Source organism: Salvia hispanica, chromosome 2, assembly GCF_029641045.1.
Source record: "Salvia hispanica isolate PSC_SH4W2 chromosome 2, Shi_PSC_v1, whole genome shotgun sequence".
NCBI lineage: Eukaryota > Viridiplantae > Streptophyta > Magnoliopsida > Lamiales > Lamiaceae > Salvia > Salvia hispanica.
The window spans coordinates 54,684,613-54,707,154 of NC_142693.1; the positions used below are offsets into that span (position 1 = coordinate 54,684,613).

General features: G+C 35.2%; 1 protein-coding gene and 1 pseudogene across 1 annotated transcript; one reads left to right on the forward strand and one right to left on the reverse strand.

The window, feature by feature from the left end:
* Nucleotides 1-724: 724 nt before the first annotated feature.
* LOC148932662 (uncharacterized) lies at nucleotides 725-5,683 on the reverse strand (annotated as a pseudogene).
* A 10,296-nt stretch (nucleotides 5,684-15,979) lies between these two features.
* LOC125201179 (F-box/LRR-repeat protein 17-like) lies at nucleotides 15,980-19,605 on the forward strand. The gene is made up of 11 exons (XM_048099163.2): nucleotides 15,980-16,714; nucleotides 17,008-17,109; nucleotides 17,579-17,723; nucleotides 17,812-17,996; nucleotides 18,076-18,180; nucleotides 18,304-18,401; nucleotides 18,501-18,721; nucleotides 18,807-18,873; nucleotides 18,973-19,058; nucleotides 19,169-19,267; nucleotides 19,352-19,605. The coding sequence occupies exons 1-11, from the start codon at nucleotides 16,116-16,118 to the stop codon at nucleotides 19,424-19,426; spliced, it is 1,782 nt and encodes a 593-aa protein (XP_047955120.2). The 5' UTR covers nucleotides 15,980-16,115; the 3' UTR covers nucleotides 19,427-19,605.
* The last annotated feature ends 2,937 nt before the right edge of the window (nucleotides 19,606-22,542 follow it).

The window sequence follows — 22,542 nt, forward strand, 5'->3', positions numbered from 1 at the left end:
TAGTTCCCCAAGTCAAACCATGTATCTCACCATCTCTCTCCGGAATTTCTACCCTCCAATCATCACTCTCTCACTCAATGTTCTTCTAATTTGTCTCTCAATTCTCTATCACTCACACCCTCTCCAATCAACTGTCCTTTCATCAAATAAATACTCCCCAAAACTATGGGAATAAAAATCAAATATATGAATAGCATCAACAAACAATATCATCATCATCACAAAACTAAAAGAAATTCTCAAACATATAAAAAAAAGACACCTTGAGTAATCTGCTCAAATTTGATGAAAGAGCCTTCAAAAATGTAGTCTTCCCACAACATGAAGAACCGAGTAGCAAAGTCATTCTGTAATAAATATATAGATATTAAATGAATGAATATAAGTGAAGAACTATGAACATTAGTTTAATATGAAGACAAAGTTGTGATTTCAATTGTAAAAATATTGATATCACCACCATCATCATAAACCAAAAGAAAGGCTCAACATATGAAAAATGTAAAATTGTAAAAAACCTGAATACTTATTTCCACATCCACTTCTAAGGCACCTGAACAAAGTAAGCAAAATATTTAAATCCTCGTGATTCTTAAAAGAAAAAAAAATTTGTTTGTTTTGTCGAATCTGACCTTCTGCAGGATCATCATTCACTGGAGCTTATGCATATTCAATTTCTAAAAATTTACAATAGCCATTTTAGATTATCCTCCACTATATTGTCTTACAAATTTCGAAAGACTTCTTTGTACACAACATTAACAGTAGAATCAACACCAACATCATCCTCATCACAAACCAAAATCTTCAAACCTTCACGACTTGTAACTCTTGAAATTGCAACATAAAATTGTCCATGACTAAATACAGGCTTTCTCAAAAATAATCCAACATGAGCAAGAGATTGTCCTTGACTTTTGTTGATGGTCATTGCATATGATACAATCAAAGGAAATTGTCGACGTTGAAACTTGAACGGCAATCTTGTATCAGAAGGTACTAACGACATCCTAGGTATCAACACTTTATGACCAATATTATGCCCACTCAAAACTTCTCCTTCCAAAATATGATCACCCAATCGTGAAATAATCAAACGGGTACCGTTACACAATCCATGAGAAGGATCTATATTTCTCAATAACATTACAGGGGTACCAATCTTCAGTAATAGTTCATGGTTGGGAGTACCCGAACATTTTAACTGATTCAAAAATTCAACACCATGCACTTGAGACAAAGCACTAAAGTTCGAGTCGGATTTTGATATGCTATCCGAACTAAAATAAGCACGTGCTTCAGATTGATTCAAAGAAATCATATAATTATTAACCAAATCCACCATGTCTAATGTAGGAGCCAAAATAGCTCGATCATGCAAATGAGAACTTAATTCACCATGGTTCATGTAATTTGGATAAGTGCTCGAAACAATTGTTCTTAAAGGATCACCATCAACCTTCAACAAAAGGTCACTCGGAATATTTATATTAGCATAACCATCATTGGAATCCCCAACAACTCCATCTCCAATAGATGCAATCCATTTTGAAAATTCTTTCAACTTCGAAGCTTCCTCGGCAGATGCAATACCAAAAAGTCTCATATTTTTCGTCAACCTCAAAACTTTGCAACTTTTCCAAAGATAGGAAGAATTAATAGTAGCATTAACAATATCTTGGCGACTACCCTTAAGAACAACCGGTAGTATCTGTCTAAAATCACCACAAAAAACAACAGTTTTCCCACCAAATGGCAATTCCATACTCGATTCGGTGACATTTCGCATGATATCTCGCAAACTCTTATCTAAAGCCTCGATACAATATTTATGGGTCATTGGAGCTTCATCCCATATGATAAGTTTTGCCCTTTGGATCAATAAGGCAAGTTCACTTCCTTGATTGATATTACAAGTTGAATCTTCATTTGGATTTATAGGAATCTTAAACCGAGAATGAGCAGTTCTTCCTCCAGGCAATAACAGCAAGGCTATGCCACTTGAAGCAACATTCAACACAATTTCACCTTTTGATCGTATAGCCGCTGACAATGATTTCCACAAAAAAAAATTTCCCGTGCCACCATAACCATAGACGAAAAACATTCCACCAATACTTGAATTCACTGAAAACATAATGATATCAAATACATGTCGTTGCTCATCAGTGAACTTCGATGTGAAGTTCATAATATCTTTCGATAAAGCTACACGATCATAAGATAATTCTTCATTTATCATTCTATCAAAAGAACACTGAAAATACTCTGAGGAGGGATATGGAATACCATCAAAATTTCGCAAACTTCTCCCAACATTTACCAAGAGTTTGTCAATCTCAACCAAACAAAGTTCTTTATTTGATCATCATCCAACATCAAATCTGAAAATATTTCTATACTTATAAGTTGACAATTTGAAAAACACATAGAATTATAAGATGAATTTAGAAAAAAACAACAAAATACCTGGATTATTGGACAATCTTCATTGTTTGTAAAGAACATCTTCAGATAGAAACTTCCAACAACTGTCCCACACAAAATTTGGGCGAGAAATCGATTCAGAAGAAAATAAAGTCACAAATAGTTTTCTTAAACAATCTGTAGATGCCCAAAAAATTGCTTCAATAATGCCATCAATATATTCCTTATCATCATCTAACAACCCCAAAGCAAAACAGGCATCCCGAAATGTAGCATGTTGAATACCATTTACAGTTCTAATTTCTTCATAACTTGTAGCTCCACGAACTATATTCAACATACATCTACGATAATACAATTCACCTGATCCTGGAGCAATGTGAAACAATCTCCCGATAGCAAATTTCTTCTTCCTAAGTTGCCAACAACCTTCTTTCCATACAAATTTTGTAGGAAATTCAGAATAAATTAGATCCCTACCTTGAAGATATTTTTTATTTGCATCCATCCAACCCAAAAACTTACTCTGATGAGCTGTTTTTCGATCCAACATAATATCTAGAGGTTCGAATTCTGAAAAAACAACACTTTGTTCATTTTCAAAATGAAACCCCAACCTTTCAACTGATGGATCTTTAAACTGGATATCAAATCCAAATATTCTCCAAATAGCCTCACAAGAAGAGATGTACCTACAATCATAATACAGTTTCACTTCATCAATATTGTTCTCATTCCCATCCATACCTGATTCCATGAAAGTGGTTGTAATACGATCTTGCCCTTTATTGACGTATTTGAATAAGTACTTAATCGATCGCGACTGATTACACCACTCAACATTTATATGACATCCATATTTCATGAGCAGATAACGATTGTGAGGTACAACATATTGATTATCTAATGGAATGCCATTTTTCATAATAACACGACCACTATCCCTACGCCTATAAGCAGGATACCCTTCTTCGTCAAATGTTGTCACATCAAGAAACCTTTTAGGAAAGTGTTTGCTACACCGGCCATTTGACATGCATGGAGATGATGGATAAGAAATGCCACAAGGACCATGTACCATAAATTCTTCAACATAAGCATAATAGTGTGGATCATTTTCAAATGAAGGAATTTCAGCTGAAATTAATTTCTCAATTTGCTCAACACCAAACTCCATGTCATCTTTACTTTAAAAAAGCAAGATATGTGCATGGGGCAATCCACGTTTCTAGAATTCAACAGTGTAAATAACTGCAACAAATTGATAAAACCTTAGTGTGATATACCTTACAATAAAAAATATGATAAAAATAATTGAAAATTAGTAGAAACAAACCTGCTTGGACATTCCCAAATATTTTTTTTTTGCCGAATATCTCTTATAAAACCGTCCAATTTAACTTTGAAGACTCGACAAACAATATCAGGTCGATCAGTCGACTTCAATCCTCTAATATCAACAAATCTTACAATCTCCGGCCACTTTGGATTGCAGGTAAATGTAATAAAAAGATTTGGATAACCAAACCAACCACATATAGTCATAGCATCTTGATAATTTTGAATCATATACCGTGCACCTCCAACAAAGGTCGAAGGTAAAATAATCTGCTTACCATGTGTAGAAGGATCAGTCTCTCCTCTAAATACAACATCTACCAAACCTTTATACATATCAACCCTCAATTGCTTTTGATGAGTTCGAACAAACCTCAATCGTCCAGCTTCAATCATTGTGTATGCATCAACCACAAATTGTTGGAATAGTCTCCGAGAGTACAAAATAGTGGCAGGCTCATCTTCTCTTTCATGCAAACGAAAAGAGAAATATTCCCTCGGACTAATTTTCTTTCTACCATATGAGCGAAACTATTAGAAGTTGCAAAACCAATATCTTCTCTATAACCATCCTCACCATAAGGGAATAGAAGTGGATATTGTAAACCTAGATAAGAGGGATGTAATTCATCAATGCGCTGCAGTTCACCAGTTTGTGTTAGAACAATAATGTCCCTGTTACCCAAAGCTTCATCAAAGTCCCCAACTATTAAGGCAGCAACTTCAGATACAGAGGGTAAATTATAGGTTCTTCCATCTTTACCTCGTTTTCCAATCAATCTTAAATTGACATTCCGATGGTTACTTTCGACAATCATTTGCTTAGCCATTCGAAAAGATTTCACTAAAACATTATTTTCATCTAACATCTTCTGAATATCAACAACAATTTCCACATGAAGCTCATTCACGTCGTTCCTTCACATAAAAAGAAATATAATAATTATAAAAGCTCAAATAAAACGAACATTTTATTACAACAACAATAGGAGAAAAACATACCTTACTGACTCCACTCTATTATTAACCTCATTATCAGTATCGTAAATATATAGTTGGGCAAACTTTGGTTTTTCACCATCCAACGGCATTAAACTGCCAATAAGATGATAATTTTGTCCATGCAAACGAAAAGTTGGAGGAGATTTTCCATTATTCAAACTGTTATCAATCTTGCCTCCCATGGATGTAAATCCAAACATGGCACTGTAAGAACGGATATTTTTCAAAAAGTGTTTGCTCTTCTCATCTCCGGAATACATTAATTTATCCAAACTTATTGGAATAGACGGCATCTTAGGAATTTGAATTTTACCATGAATACAACACACTGAATACTTTGGAAGTTTGAATTTTTTTGGTTTTCCAAGTCGTTCTTCATACCAAAAAAGTGCACCACAATGTGAACACGTATACGAAGCATCACCGATGTCCCAATATTCTACAAAATTAAAACAATAACCAAGATGAAAATTCTGTGCATGTATGTGTATAAATTTTAATTATTTAAAAACACAACAAAAATTTCATAAAATTAGATTTACTGTTAGTACAGATTAATATTTTATTATGAATTTAATATATAACCAATAACAAATAATATATAAATAACATAAAATGCTTACATTCAGTAGTGGCCCAATTTGATATATTATCAACTATTTCAACCAAAGATGATGAATTATATGCATGTTTATTACAATTATTAAGTTTCACTAAACAATCAATACCACCAATTTCATGACCTATCAAAAATATGTCAAACATATTTATTTCAATAAATCAGTGCATAGTAGAAATATAGTAAGACAAAAAAATATTTATTTATAGGTTAAATTTTGAATGAAATAGACGCTATTTAAATGTTTAGCTTTTTACCGATCATAGATGATGAGCAAGATTTCGACAAACCATCCATGGACGAAGAAACCTTTGTGAAGTTTGTATTATAATTGAAGCTTGTCCCACGAAAATTTGCACATGACTCATCTACAAAATAGTTATATTCATGAGCTAATTACAAAAAATGAGTAATGCTATTTGAAATTAAATAAAATTATAAATCATGCACAATGACGTAAAAAGACTATTTAAATATTTAGCTTTATACCTATCATAGATGATGAGCTAGATTTCGATAAACCATCTGTGGACGAAGAAACCTTTGTGAAGTTTGTATGATAATTAAAGCTTGACCGACGAATCTTTGCACATGGCTCATCTACAAAAAAGTTGCATCCATGAGCTAATTACATAAGTATTTTGCATCTCCATAAGAATGAGTACTAATTTTTAAAAAAATAGTAAAACATGCACAGTGGCGTATAAAGAAACACAACGACAAACAAATACGCACTATTCAAAAATATTACATCTCTGAAGTGGCAAACAAATAAAACAATAAAGCCCAATAAGTGAAGAATGCTTTTAGAAAAATAGAAGATTATTTAAACTAAATAAGATTAAAATAAGTACAGATCACTAAAACATCCTTTCTATACCAGCTCAATTATATGGCCTCATTCACTAAATTAAATAAGGAGATTGATAAGGCTAATTTCATGCATCGGTTATATGTGAAAAATGTTATAATTTACTGGGTCTAACACGTTTCCTAAGCCAGGTGTGTGAAGAAAAATCGCTAGATCAAGGAAGTGTTGAAGGAGATGGTCTAGCGAAGGAAAGGAACGAAGTGAGCAAGATTTAAAAGAAAAGATGGCGTGACAGAGGAGTCAATAGCTGAGGGCAACAAAGTCTTATCTATACCTCGCTGGGCCCCACTCCAACGCCTATATATAGAAGAGCATGCAACGCACATTTGGGGGGATCACTTTTTTCACTCTTCTTAGCTCACACACATTACACACACTTGGGAATGGGAGATCTGGGGTAGTCGAGTACGAAGGTTACTTTCTTTAGAAGTTTCGCGGTTGGTAACACCGTCCGAGTGTGGACGAAGATACAATTCCTTTTAATTTCAGTTGTTTTTCTCGTTTTTGCTGTCGAACTTCAGTTTTGGGAGTCGACCTGGTTGTTGATGATACTTATTGTCTTTCTGCTTTGTTGATGTGCGTTTAGTAGTTGAATTTCAAGTCGATTTGCGTAGATCTCTTTGCTGGTAGTTTATTTCTAGAAGTATTATGTCGATCTCTGTTTTATTTTGATGTTGTGGTGTTTGATATGGGAATTTGGTGATAGATCTGTGGTTTATTGACTGTTTGGAGGTTTTTGTTCAAATCTGAAGTGATGAAGAGTTTTTGTTGGTTGGAGTTCGTGTTGGACGCTTGGATCCGGAGTGGATTTAGCGTCTGAGGTTGGATTCGACGTGAGGAAAGAAAGTTGTTGGATGGATTCGAGTTTTCTTCTTGTTTTCTGTTTTGCTTCGTCTAGTGTCTGCAAATCTGTTTAGTTCTTCGTTGTTTATGCATAAATTTGATTTAAAATTAGTTTGCTCTGTTTTGATTTCGTTCATGTTGAATTTCTTATGAGTTTTACGCAATTTGGTTGTAGAAGACGATGTCGCTGTTAGTTAGTACTAGAGTTAGCTATTCTGCCAGCTTTTCGTACGAACTCTGCTTTTTCAGTCTTGGTCCCCACAGTCGGTTTGTTTCCTAGGTCTAGTAGTGAAGTAGTTTTTCTTAGATCAAGTGTTGAGCAGTTAATTTCCTTTGCAACGTTCTCTTATAATTTCGCCTAGGTCTAGCTGTTAGCTTAGGAGTTTTAAAGATTCCCAAGTCAAGTTTAATTTTTTTTCCTCAACCCAAGAAAATGCGTGGCAGCAGCCAACACCAAAAACACACCTAAATCCTTGAATATGAGTATTACGCATCCTTCTCTGTGGGATCGATCCCTACTTCCCTATACTAGGTTTAGTAAAGTGGTTGAGGGTTTTTGAAAGAAGTGCTCTGTGTGTCCGACGACCGGGATTTCCTGCGACCAACGAGTTCCTAGACCGCGTGATCTAGTGGATTTGCTGGACCTAGGGAACCTGTTATTTCCTTTTGAACACACTGTATGCAACTTGCAGACTTTTCAGAGATTTAATTCGAAATTGGACCTTTAGTATATCCCACAGCCCAATTAAGTTAAATTCAAGTCCAAAAGAAAGAGAAGAGCCCAAGTATATATACCCCCAAGTCATATTCATCTTCATTATTACCTAAATCTAGATGAGAAGATGAATATTACAAAGAAACCGCCGCTCTGCACCATGCCACCGCCGCCAATTGCCGCCGGCGCCGCCTTCTTTTCTCCAGGGTTCAGCTCTCATCTGCCTCTCATTCCATCCGGATCTTCCTGCTTCTCCTCCGTTAGCTGCCTCCGCGATATGCATTCGTTGGTTAGGCCGCCGCCGTGTTTTCCCCTTTATTAAGCTACCGCCTACTTTTCCCTCTCCCTTGTTCTCTACATAACGACCCCACCACTACCGTCCGCCAAAGCCGCACGCCGCCGTCTCCATTCACGCCGAATGATCGTTTCTCTTTTCTTCCTATTTTGACTTATGATTTTTTATTTCAAACTCATATTTTGATGTTCAAAATTGCAGATTTAGATAGATCTGTAGCTAATTACTTATATTTTTATTTTTTAGACTTCATACGGTTTTTTATTTCCAACTTTTAATTTGATGTTCAAAATTTTTCATTAATTGCATGTGCTATAATAAAAAAATATGAAAACTGACCTGTTGAACTTTCGCTTCGTGGATTTGTTCTTGTAGACTTTGTTAATTTTTTCATTCTTCTGTAAATACCTGTATCAAAGTAACAAATATAATCAATATATTCTGTTTGTTTTTTATGCAATTCACTTTTTTTTCCCTTTTCTGGTGCAGTAATTTTTGTAACACTACAACTCACTTTGATGGCAAGCAAAGAGGAAGATACGTAGCTGAGATAGATAAAAATTGTTAGCGACAATCAATAACAAAATAAATACATAACAAATGCAAAAAAGAAATGATACTTTGAACATTCATAAAGAAAGAGAAGAACTTACTAAATAGGATTAGCAGCAGTGTATTGTGAGCAAACTGAATTAAGTTCTTTGAACTTGTATTTATAGAAAATGAGGAGTCACCATAATTTCTGAATTAGAATTTTATCTGATAGGTTTTAAAATGCCACCAGTATTATTTATCAGATTTAAGAGGATAACAATTAAAAGAATTTTTATTTTATTCATTGGGTAATAACATAATACTAATTGTTTCCAAGTCTTTACCTTGTAGCTTGAGAGCCTCAATCAATGAGATTTGACTACTCTGACTTCCCTTTATTATGACCTCATGTTTCTTTATGATAAACTATTGCTGCAATGATAAAATATTAAACAAAATACTAATGGGGTATATATTCATATCCATTATATGTTCATATAGTATATTATATGCTAATAAAATAATAAAATTGAAGAAAGATTACATGTATAGAGAAATGGAGATTTTTTTTGTGAATAGAACTATAGCAAATGTGATCTCAATTTGTAGAGGATGAAAAAATATGAATTTTGGAATAATTTTTTTATATATTTTATTTAATATATAAAAGATATTTGAATAATAAATAAAATATTTATTGACCTATGAGATTGTAACAAATGGCATAATAACATATATTCCTCAACCACTTAGCCTCATTTTATGCATCGGTCACGAGAGTTTTTAGTTTTTATTGTTTTAATTACATATATATATAAGTGCGATTTGACTGATTTGACAATTCTTTATGTCATATATATTCATATCCATCATATGTTAATATAGTATATTATACGCCAATGAAATAATAAAATTGAAGAAAGATTGCATGTATAGAGAAATAGAGATTTTTTTTTGTGAATAGAACCATAGCAAATGTGATCTCAATTTGTAGATGATGAAAAAATACGAATTTTGGTATAATGTTTTTATATATTTCATTTAATATATAAAAGATATTTGAATAATAAATAAAATATTTATTGACCTATGAGATTGTAACAAATGGCATAATCTCATTGGTCAATAAAATAAATTGAGAGAGAGACCACTTGATCTCATTTTTACCCAATGGTCAAAAGAACCCGATTTGACTAATTGACATTCATTTATTATCTATATCAAATCAATCATATATTAATATTGCATATTATATGCTAATACAATTTTATAATATGCTTATCAACATTTCATGAAAGTGGGCGGGAAAATGGATTGGCTGGTATTCCGCTTTTATATATATATAGATTTTAAAGTTTTGGGGAAAGACCAAAAAAAGCTCAAAGTTCATGTATTTATAGGCAAATAACCCTTAAAAAATACAATAATTACTCTCTCTATTCCGCAATAGGTGTCCTATTTAGTTATGACACGAGTTTTAAGAAATGTAAAGAAAGGTGGATTAAATAAGTTAGTGGAATATGAGTTGTTTTATAATAAAATGTAAGTGTAATAAGTTGGTGGAATGTGGGGTCTACTTATCATTTATTGTAAAAGTGAAATATGACTCTTATTGTAGGACAAATCGAAATGGCAAAACACGACTCGTAGTGTGGGACGAATGGAATATATTACTAGTATTTGTATCTGACACTCTATAAATAGAGAGTTAGAGACTGCCATAGTTTTGCATCTAATTTATTTTTTCTTTTCTCCATATATAATCCTTATTCTTTGTTATAATTTCTAGGTTTGTAGGTATATTTTGTTTTTATCATGAATGATGAGAATAACATGTTTTCCTATCATAACTAGGCATGCTTATTCGGCCGGTTCTGGTTCTAACCGGACCGGTTGACCGGTTAACCGGTTTTAAAATTTCATAAATTCTAGAATCGGAACCGGCCGGTTAAGAACCGGTCGATTCCGGTTCCGGCGGAACTGGAACCGATGTGTAATTTTAAATTTGAATGTATTTATAATTTCAAATAGTTTAATACTAAAAAAATAATAATCCAACATCTAGAAATATAACAAATAATACCTACAATAGAAATAAATACACAAAAAATACAAACCAACAATACAATAATATTCATATATGGATAAGAGTGATGTCAAGTGTAGTAGGTCGGACTAGTTTATGTTAGCAATTTTTTAATAAAAAATAGGAGTTCTAAACTTTAGCAATTTTTTGTAAAAATAAGTTTTAAAATTGAATTCCATTTTTCCTTTTTTGGCTAAAGAAATATTTAATGGAATTTGTAATACTAATTGATCTTGTTGTGATTTTTTGGTTTATAATAGAACAGTTAATAAATTATTCACAAACATTTTAAAATCGTATGTTAAAAGAATTGTTACATAAATTTGTTATAAAGTTAAATTTCTATCATATGAAATGATATTGTAATTGAATAAGTTATTTTGGAAATTAAAAACAAACATATGATGTCCTACTCATTGTAGTTAGTTCATAAAAAATAGATTTAGGAAATAATTGTAGATTCAAAGTATCATGGTTTAAACATTTCAAATACTTTAGAAATAGAACTCACAAATCTAACACTGTTCAGAGAATGATCCACTCTAACTTGAGGTTATTTCCATAAATCTATAATTGAAATGTTGTGTGCAGAGAACATGTGTAGTAGATTTGTATTTTGCTTTAGAAAAACAAGAGAGTTGGTGTGTATATGTGAAATGGTCATGAAAAGAGAGAAATCATGGTTTGCATCCCAGTCTCCCTCTTTGGATTCTTCCATTGGACCAGTTGCTGCATTTTGCCTGCTCCTATTTGACCCTCATCAAGTTCACACACATTCTTATCATTAAACGTGTGATTAAGTGGAGTGAGTGGAAGGTTTTACTATGTCACGTGTGATTAAGTGGAGTGAGTGGAAGGTTTTGCTATGTCATTTAAATTTGGTTTAAACGTTTGATTAAAATTCCAAATAAATTTATTATTTGTCCTTTCATAGAATGCATGTAGTGTGAATTGTTCGATTGTGTACTTTCATAGGTCTCATCTTATGCTTTGCTCTACAGATGATCGTTTTAATACATTCTGATTATTGATTTTGTGTATTGCAAATTGATTTTGTTCCTTATTTTATTGTAGTTTTAGGTGAGGCGGGCGGCTTTAAAGATGACAAACGAGTTATTTTACTTATGACTTAGGTTGAAGAGTGACGAATTGTGAAGAATTGAAGGTTTTAGTTTATAATGATAAGGTTGATTTTAATTTTAAAGTTAATGTAGTGTATAAAGAAGTTTTAAAAATAATGAGTAATTATCCATTTTGTTTAATTCTTTATTGTGATAGATTTTTATCTTTCTACTCTATGATTTAATATTTAAACATTATACGTATGTGATTTATTTCAAATTTATTATACTTTATGTTGATTTATATATATTTTTTATTCTCATATAACTAGAATTATTACTCATATTGTTTATTGTTAATATTGATTTTAAATATGTTTAATTAATTTAAAATTGAATATTAATGTATTAAAAATATATTGACGTGATACTAATAATATATAATGGTATGGTTGATTGGTTATTAATAAACTGTATAAGAAAAAGTAATTGTTTTTATGGACGTATAGTTAGATTGGAGGAACGTTGAGATGTGGGAAAAAAATGAGATGTGGAAAAAAATATTGAAAAAAGATAAATTGGTTGGGTGGTCTGCGTGATCCCTGATAAACATGGTTTAAGGAATAAAGACACACCCATACTATGGTAGTCACTAGTCAATGCAATCATAAATTATACTATGATAAATTGTCATTAATTTTTGTCAAAATCTAGTTTTTCCATATTTTTAAAATTTTAATGACAAATTAAAAAATTTCAAAAATTCTCAATTGTCTCATTTGACCAAATTTGTTTTATCTCCTTATTACATTTATGATTTCTTAGGTCAAAATGACGTTGTTAAGTCATCCACGTCATTATATTAATGCTTAATATACGTACATCATTATTCACCAATATCACCAAACTTTTACACGTGTGCCCTAATTTAACATTAGATTTTTATGGTAATTAATCCTAAATAATATTAGCATCCGCCAGTAATTATTCTATTTTGGATTGATGCATGTTTTAAAAAATGTAAAAGAATACAATATGTAAAAAGTTAATAGATATTTTATGAAAAAATGTTAATGAAATGAGTTGGTGGAATGTGATAACCATTTATCAAATATACTAAATACTATTAACCAGTAAAATAAGACATGTAATGGTGGATATTCTGAAATGGCAAAATGTGAGCTTTAATAGGGGATGCAATGAGTACATTTACCAAAATGACAAACATAACTTATACTAAAAAATATAGCACTCTTCTTTAAAATAAAGGTTACTAGACACTCAGTGGCGGACGCAGGATTTTGATACTAAGGAGGTCCAAATTAACGTTAACAATTGTTGCGTATTTTTAGTATTAATAACTCCAGAAACAATCACGATATGAACAGTACAGATAATGTGAGATAAATAATTTGAAAGTGAGCAATATGTGATGATAGTGTAAACATCGAAATAGTTGAAGAATATATTTTTAAATAAAAAGCATAACTTTATAATTAAATTTTCTAATAGGATATATATACTTATTAATATAACTGAATAAGAGTAAAGGCCAAAATTGGTCCTGAACATATGCTCATTTTACGTTTTTGGTCCTAAACATTATCTTTTGGATTTTTTGGTCCTGTACATATGAAAATTTGATCATTTTGGTCCTCCGTTAACATTTCCGTTAAAAATTAACGGTCAACGGTTTTAATTCTAATTTTGACCAAATTAAACTAGGTTGATTTTTTACTCCCTAAACCCTTTACTCTCTAATTAATTCCCTAATTATTTTTACACTTCAATTTCATTTTTTTCCTTTCTCTTTATCTTTCATCTTCTTCGTTCCTCTTCCTCTCAAACCCTAGTTATTTGAATTCTGTCAATTCCGTGAACCGCCATTCTAGATCCGATGAGGAGGAAGCGAGGAGGAGGAGGAGAAAGATGATGGCGGAGGAGTTAAAAACGAAGTAGCTTTCCTTTTCCAATTTTTTCCTCTGCTGCCGCAGCGGAGGTGATGGCTTGGTCGGTTAATGCGGCGGCGATGGTTTCGCCCTTCGCCGATTCCAACGACATCGAATTTGGGAATCCGTGGTGGTTTGTCTACGCCGGCGTCTCCTGTTTCCTTGTTCTCTTCGCCGGAATCATGTCCGGTTTGACTCTCGGAATCATTGAGCTCGAGATACTGCAGCGGAGCGGCACCTCCAAGGAAAGAAACAAGCTGGTAGTATCTCTGTGTGTGTATTTGTGTGTCTAGTTAGTCCTGTTTCTCTCTCCATCTCTGTTGATGTTTTATTGAAGAAATATGAATTTTGTTATTGAAATTGTTGTGATTTTGTTTTGATCCGTGAACCGCCATTCTAGATCCAACAAGGAGGAGGAGAAAGATGATGGCGGAGGAGTAGCGCGTCAATTGACAGAATTCAAATAACTAGGGTTTGAGAGGAAGAAGATGAAAGATTAGAGGAAGGAAGAACATGAAATTGAAGTCTAAAAATAATTAGGGAATTAATTAGGGAGTAAAAAAATCAAAATTAAAAGTTTAATTTAGTCAAAATCGGGACTAAACCCGTTGACCGTTAATTTTTAACGGAAATGTTGATGGAGGACCAAAATGATCAAATTTCAATATATGCAGGACAAAAAAATCCAAAAGATAATGTTTAGGACCAAAAACATAAAATGACCATATGTTTAGGACCATTTTTGGCCTTTACTCACTGAATAATTATTTTTATTCTTAGATTATAAAAATACTAGCGAAAAATTTTGAATGAATTAATTATTAGCTAATAATTAACTATAAGAAGCGGAAAAATAAATTAATTATTTAACAAATGAATTAATCTAGCTATAAGAAAAGAAAAAAACCATGAATAAATTCATGGATAAATAAATTTATTTAACTGTCTTACTTTAAAAATTTCCGAAAAACAACATAGTATCCCCCGCCACTAGGGTTCGAGAACCTGTGACGTCCAGGTTCCTTGGCCAATTGGTAAACCAACTGAATTATGGATTAATGTGACAATTGTTGTACGAATACTATATATATAGAAACAACGAAAATCAGTGGGGGTTCCAAGGCCCCACATGCCCCTTAGTGGGTCTGCCTTTGTAGACACTCTGAATAAAATTTTAATGCGTAAATATTTCCTTCAACCACCACATCTCTCTTTCACTTATTTTTTTTCTAGCTATACTTTGACAAGTCTTGTCCACATATAAGAGCCATAGTACTATAATGGGTATAGGTTAGAAGAACTAAGATCGAACCGGAGGAATCGATACGTAGAGAAAGTGCAAGCAATCGTCAAAGACAAAAATTATGTAAATCCTACTAGTATATCTTCTTATATTTTATATTGCATGCTATGTGTGCATCGAGATCTATATGATTTAATTATTAGTATATTCTAAAATCAATGATCTTTACAACATCCTAAACTCAATCTTTTGGTGTTGGAGTATTCTTCATCGAACATTTCCTTCATCTTTATCTCATGAAATCTCCGAAAAACACCAAGGAAGAATCAAGGAAAGAATGAAAAAATAGATTAAACGTTTAAACTCTTTTGATTATGTTACGAACCACCATCAAAGTTGAAAGATCACCATGTGTTATGTGTTTCTAGTTTCAATTGGTGTATTAACTTATTGTTTCTAGATTTGTTAATACTACATCTTTAACTTAGAAGATGCATGAATAACTTAGACAATGAGCTCATAGTGTTATCCATTACTATTCAATCGGAGTAATCGAAGTGAATGTGAACTAATTAATTGAGAAATGGCAGCGAGTAGCCCTCATCCTAAACTCAATAATGTTTATTACGTCGAGTTCCGTACATAATATTTACACTAAACAATTTTCCTATTTACTCTCGAACTGTAAGAAACTGTAAAAATAAACAGCACTAATTTCCATTAGTATAAAAAAATACCACGTTAAATTGCTTTTTCTTGAATTCTGGCAGAATGAAGTGAATCAACATCCTCAGTCATGAAATCAAACACAAATGGTAAATATTTAATTCAACAAAATCAGATAATTAAAGAAAATCCATTAGTCTCATCTATTAAAATTTACTATCCATATCACACAAATACACCCTTCCGTTGAAAATTCCGAATTCCCACAACACATACCAAATTAGCGTAAATCCCATTTCTTAATAAATTTGGATTTAATTGGAACCAAACGCGGCGCTATTAGGTCAGAAATTGGCACCAATTTTTTCGAACAGAGGCGCCAATTTCACCATTTCTCGCGCTCAATTTTGGCCTCCATTTATGCCTCTCCCTTTTCGCCCATAGCTTTCCTCTCCTCACTGCGCAAATGCAGACCCACCAACCCCACCCCGCCACCCCCATCTCCGACGCCGCCTTCCTCATCAAGCGCGGCAAGAAGCGCGGCAGCTACAACTGCGGCCGCTGCGGCCTGCCGAAGAAGGGCCACATCTGCCCCTTCGCCGCCGAGGTCGATGACGTCTCCACTCCAGTCTCCAAACCGACCGCCGAGACCTCCGCCGTCGCCTCAATCGGATCCGCCTCCGCCGTGGTGGTGACGCCGGCGTCGGTTTCACGGCCGGCGGCGCCTCCGGGGCGGAGGAGAGCTCTCTCGTTCGACGATGTTACCGTGGCGGAATCGGTGGATGAGCTGGCGGAGGAGGAGGAGGAGGTGGATGAGGATCTGGATCTGGACGGCTCCGGTGGGCTTCCGGCGAGCTGTTTGTGGGAGGTTTTGAGGAGATTGCCTCCTGTGGGGATGCTGTCGGCGGCGAGGGTGTGTAGGGGGTGGAGGGAGACTACGAGAAGGCTTTGGCGGGCGGCGGAGGAGCTGAGACTTAGGGTTCCGGCCAAGGCGCAGATTGGATTTGTTGGATCCGTATTGCAGAAATGCCCTGGACTGTTTAAACTCTCTCTTAAAATCGAAAGGTTAGGGTTTCGGGAATTGATGATAGATCTAAACATTTATGGAGGGGATCGGGTCAATCTTCAAGCACACTGATTAAATTTTACTGTTCCATCCAAAATTATTACTCAGAGATCACTGATTAATTGGACAAATTAAATTATCATCTCAGTTAAAATGGTAAGTAAATGATTACTGGATCCTAAGATTTAGGGTTTGCAGGTGCAATTTGTTACATAAAATTAGGGACAAGGCTTAATGTGATTGGTTATTTTGCTTTGATCTGATTGTGTGTTTGTGCTTGTGGTTTTTGCAGTGATATTGATGCAACAATGCTGGCCTGCATTGCATTTTCGTGCCCTAATATGCAGTCTTTGGAGATCTTGACATCTGATTCCTGCATCAACCGGATCTCTGGGTATTGATTCTAAGCCTCTTATGCTAGTCTACATTCTATTTTATTTCTGGTATAGAATGAGTGATTGTGTGTGTATAGTTGCTTTAGTCATAAAATTAAGGGATCTGCCATTGTTCCTGTCTTTGTAAATGCTTACCACTATCTACATGAAATAGACTTGAAGATAGCTGGCTTGTTCATTTCTCAATATTTGCCCTGCTTTGAAAGTAAGAAACATATGTTTGTAGCTGCCCATATACCTTGAATTGTTAAACCACCACATAACAATTCTAAAGATAAGAACATAATTTATAGGTTATTGTTTTTTATCATTTGGTAGTGCATAACTGGATTTGATCCATCCTCTGCACCTCTTCAAGACTGAGTTGAGTTTTTTTATGTCCATAATTGTGAATCTGTTGAAGCTGAGAACTCTTGAGTTTCATCCAGGGACTAATTAAATTTTATTCTATTATATGTTCTCATCCAGGGATGATTTAAGTCGTTTTATATCAGACAAGAAGTGTCTAACCAGTCTCAAGATGGAAGGCTGCTCCAACCTGGGAGGTTTTGTTTTGTCTTCAACCAGTCTGTCTAGTCTTTGGCTCTCCGATCTTCAATCACTCTCAAAGATGGTAATGTGCTCATCTGTGACCTGTTCTTTTACCACATTAACTAGTATCTTTATCCTACCACATCTTATATGTACTTTGTCTTGAACAGGTTTTTAACTGCCCCAGTTTGAAAGAGATTTCTTTGGACTTTTCTCGTCTAGAGACTGACACCACTGATCTTACCGCTGTTATGGACGGTCTTGGAAGAAGCTGCCCGAAGCTTCAGAACATCCACATTGCTTCTGTTTTGCTTTCACATGATGCCATTCTGGCTTTATCAGCTGCCAATTTGAGGTTTGTGGTGAAATATTATTTCCTTTCATCAATCCTTTATGTTTGAGCCTTCTTATAATTATATCTGATTCCATTTCAGGGGACTACGGATGCTTTCTCTTGTTCTTGGTTCAGGAATAACAGATGCCTCAGTGGCAGCTATTGCTTCGAGTTTCACAAAGTTGGAATTGCTTGATCTAAGTGGGTATGTTTCACTCCCTTGCACTGACATTTCAATAGCAGCAAATATGAATATGCTGATTTGTTTTAGGGGGAAAATGTTTAGTCTTATATTTAAAATTTGCTTAAAATAAATACTTCATCACAGGTCTAGCATCAGTGACGGTGGCCTTGGGATGATCTGCAATGTCTTTCCTGAAACATTATCAAAACTTCTACTTGCTCTTTGCCCCAACATCACCTCGAGTAATGATATACCCTGTCTCCATGTGACTTCTTTTTCTGATAAAATGTTGCTCAAATCATTTTTGTTGGAACTCATTTTTATGCCTTCCTTGTCTGTAGGTGGCATTCAATTTGCTGCTGCTCAGCTGCCTCGTCTGGAACTTATGGACTGCGGGATGACCATATGTGATCCAAATTGTGAAAAGTCCATTGACGAAGAGGATGTTGACTCCGAGCTACAGAAAACTCCCAATAGCAAGATGCACCAAATATACCAAAAGTTGATCATCAAGCATAACCGTTTGAAGAAACTTAGCTTATGGGGCTGTTCTGGTTTGGATGTAAGATGATCATCATTGTCATATTGGTTTTTTGTTGACTTGTATGTTCCTGTATCACGACCTGATCATGGAAATATCAACGCAGGCCTTATATCTAAATTGCCCTAACCTCTATGAATTGAACCTCAACTCCTGCAGAAACTTGCATCCAGGTATTTTCTTTGATTTATTAGAGGATGCCATATCTTTGTAAACTACACCAATTGTTTCCTTTGAGCTAGAAACTGATACTGCTACTGCATTTGACACAGAGAGGCTGCTCCTTCAGTGCACCAGTTTAAAAGGCGTGTATGCATCGGATTGTGAAAACATGCTAATCAAAAAGATTGAGACACAGGTAATCACAACCTTTGCATCTTCATAATCTCAAATGATGTTTCTTGTAACTTTGTCTAGATGTTGAAAGCAACGCAGAAACCTCACCCATTCTTGTTCAATGCTGTGCAGGTGGGCAGTGATTATTCAGCAGTAGAAAATAACTATCCCTTGAAACGGCTACCCGATGGCTCAAAGAGAGTCCGAGTTCCATATTTTTGCAGCCCTCAGGTTAAAGCTTAGGACCTTCCCTTTATTGACTGAAATATTTTATGGGAATTATTCTTGTAACAGAAATGAGCTGTGTTTGTGTAGCCATGCGATGATGATGAGAAGGGAAGGCCTGCGAAACGCCATTGTGCTGTGATTGCTTCTGGAGAGTTTGTATGATTAATGTTTATTAGTATCTGTTTGTTGAATGTTATGAAATATGTATGTTTAGTTTGTAAACTCAGTAAGAGGCATTAGGGCCTCTAAAACATGTACAATTTGGCTCATTCATTAAGCAGGAGTGAAGTGCTAGACTCTAAACACTAATTTGTCAATAAATTTCTCCTGTATTTCTGTTATTATCATTGTCCAGTGTTAATTTTATATCTGAAGATAATTTTATTAGTTAAAATTGTGAAAACTTTAGTATGTAAGAGGGGAATTTGGACAGTAGAATAAAGTCTTTGCTTCATATACAGTCGATTTGCAAGTGACTTTGTTATGCAGAGCGATTTCATCTTGCCCAAACACCCGATGCAGTCGTTTCTTTTGCGACCTCACGAAAATCTTTGTCGTCAAGATTCAATATAAAAGTGATTGTAGCTGAAATAATTTTTTTTTTTGAATTTTTTTTGCCTAATATCATGATATTGCCATTGTCGTCATGATACTTTACCTCAATAATTCCTTCCCACAGATGGCGCCATGTTGTAATACACGTTGCAATGAAAATTAGTGACTGAACAAAGACGATCTATATAGTTCAATTATAAAACCTACTACGACGGATGGAAGGAGATATTTTGATTGATTCAAACGCTCTTAATACAAATGAGAGATACGAAGATATCTCAAGATCATGAGAATGGAAATTACACAAGAACTTACCTCTCAGTCATTGATGATTCTTCTTGATGCGGTTTCTGTAATGAGAATAGAAATTACACAAGAGTTACCTCTCAAATCTCTTGACAAATTCTGACACTCGCTATATTTTCACTTGCCAGTATATGTATAGCTCCATGAGCTACTCCCCCGTCCGCCATTAGGAGTCTTATTTGAGTTTGAAACAAGTGAGAAAAGATAGTTAAATGTGAAACCCATTTTGTTATATAGTTTTATAATAGAATGGGAGTGAAATGAGTTAGTGGAAACTGAGATGTGCCTATCATTTGTAGTAAAGTGGACCGGGACTCCTAACGGCGGACGAATTAAAATGGTAAACCAAGACTCCTAATGGCGGGAGGGACTATAAAAGAATTAGTTGGAAGAGAAGAAAAATTATACTCCCTCCATCCCCCATTAGGAGTCTCATTTAACTTCGACATGAGTTTTAAGAAATAATAAAAAAAAGTGAGTGAGAAAAGATATTGGAATGTGAGACCCATTTTTATATATTAGTTTTATAATAAAATATGAGTGGAATGAGTTAGTGGAAAGTGAGGTGCACCTACCATTTAGAGTAAAAATAAACCGGGACTCCTAATGACGGACATATTAAAATGCTAAATCGGGACTCCTAATGGCAGACGGAGGGAGTAACTAATCCTTCTAGAACCATTTAGAGCATCCACATCTGTTCTCTTTTCCAAGAGCAAGGATGTGGGTCCGAACCCACTTTTATTCATTTATAATTCCATGTACTTCCGCAAGAGCACAACCAACACCCACACCCGTGCTCTTCCTCAAGGCATGCTCTCACACTATTCATGGATCCCACTATTCTATTATTCAATTTAAATACATCAATTACTAAAAATATTTTCATATTATTAAAATGCATTAATAAAACACGAAATACTATTACAAATTCCTAAAAATAGAAAAATTACTTAATAAAAATCCTAAAAATTAAATATTACCTCCGTGAAAATTTAAATTCGAAAAATTAAAAAAGTGCACATTTCGGGTTTTGAAGAAGACTAGTTCAATGACGGCTATTGGTTGGGGTCAGGGTCGGGGATCATACCCAATTGCATTTGGAGGGTATGTACCATCTGGGCATGAACCTCTCTTTGCTCGGGAGACATCCTAGACAAATCGTCGTGGAGTGCATTATTCAAAAGGGGAAATAACGTGTTGGGGTTTGGAGGCATTGCAGGGGGTGGAGGCAGCACAAAGGGAGCCGACGGTTGGGCTGGGGTCACGGCGTGACGGTGGCTGACCTTCGTTGTTTTTTACCCCAGCGGACGGCGTCAGGAACTGATTGGGCCGCCGTCAGAGCTACCCAAGTGAGCTCCGGCAAGCTGGCTTGCCACCTCGTCCTGAAGTTGGATAGCGACCTCGACCTTTTGCTAGAGGAGTCGGAGGTGGATTTGGGTGCCTCCCTTCCACTTTGAAAAGATAACGCTTGAATGGTTTAGGTAGCATTGTTGCGTAAGCCGACATGGCGGCCGTGATGATGTCGACCTCGTTGGATCTGCTCTTGGCCGACTGCTGTTCCTCGAGGTAAAACTCCTGGAACTTCTGAATTTCTTCGTTGGCTATTCCGACGACATTTATTCACTGCGCTCCCTCTTTCCGGTTGGCATTGTAGACATCAGCGATGCGGCCCCAGAACCTTCCCCCGGCTTGGTTCGTGCCGACCTTCGGATCATGGGACACCGACATTGCCTCGAACATCTTCTCCATCTCGGGCGGAGTGTGGACGTTGGGGTCACCGCCACCGCCACGGCTAAGAACACCGCGATTGCCGGAATTGCAGGCGTTGCCCTCTGGAAGTTGGGACAACGTTTGTGTCGAGCCGTATTCGAGGGCATTTTGCATGTTCGCTGGGGTAGCCACCCAGAATACCCGAGTCTAGTAGGAGGAAGGGGCGAGAAATTCGTATCCGGCGAGGCGGACGACGAACCCTCGAACCAATCGTGGTTCCATCCGCCAGAGCTGGAGGAGTATTCGCCGGACTTGTTTACAAGAGAGAGAGTGAGAATTTGAGAGAAAATGAGATCGAGAGAGTTATTGTGTGTGGTGTGATATTTTTGGGATAAAATAAGGGGTATTTATAGATGAAAATGTGAATTTTGGGATTAAAAAAATGAAAAAATAAAATAATAGTAGAAAAAAAAGGATATATTTCGTTGGGAAGTGGGAATTATTTATTTATTTATTTAAATCTGATTTTTCAGATTTTTCGCTTGTTTTTTTAAAAAATTACAACGGCATGGCGTCACCGCCCAACCAGAAGCCGCCACGTGTCTGTCCGTCGCCAAGGACGGAGCTCTCGGCTTCGAGCTTGACCATGCCGATGGCACGAGTATAGCGGCGAGCATGTTGCTTGTCGTGCCAAAGGCACGGCT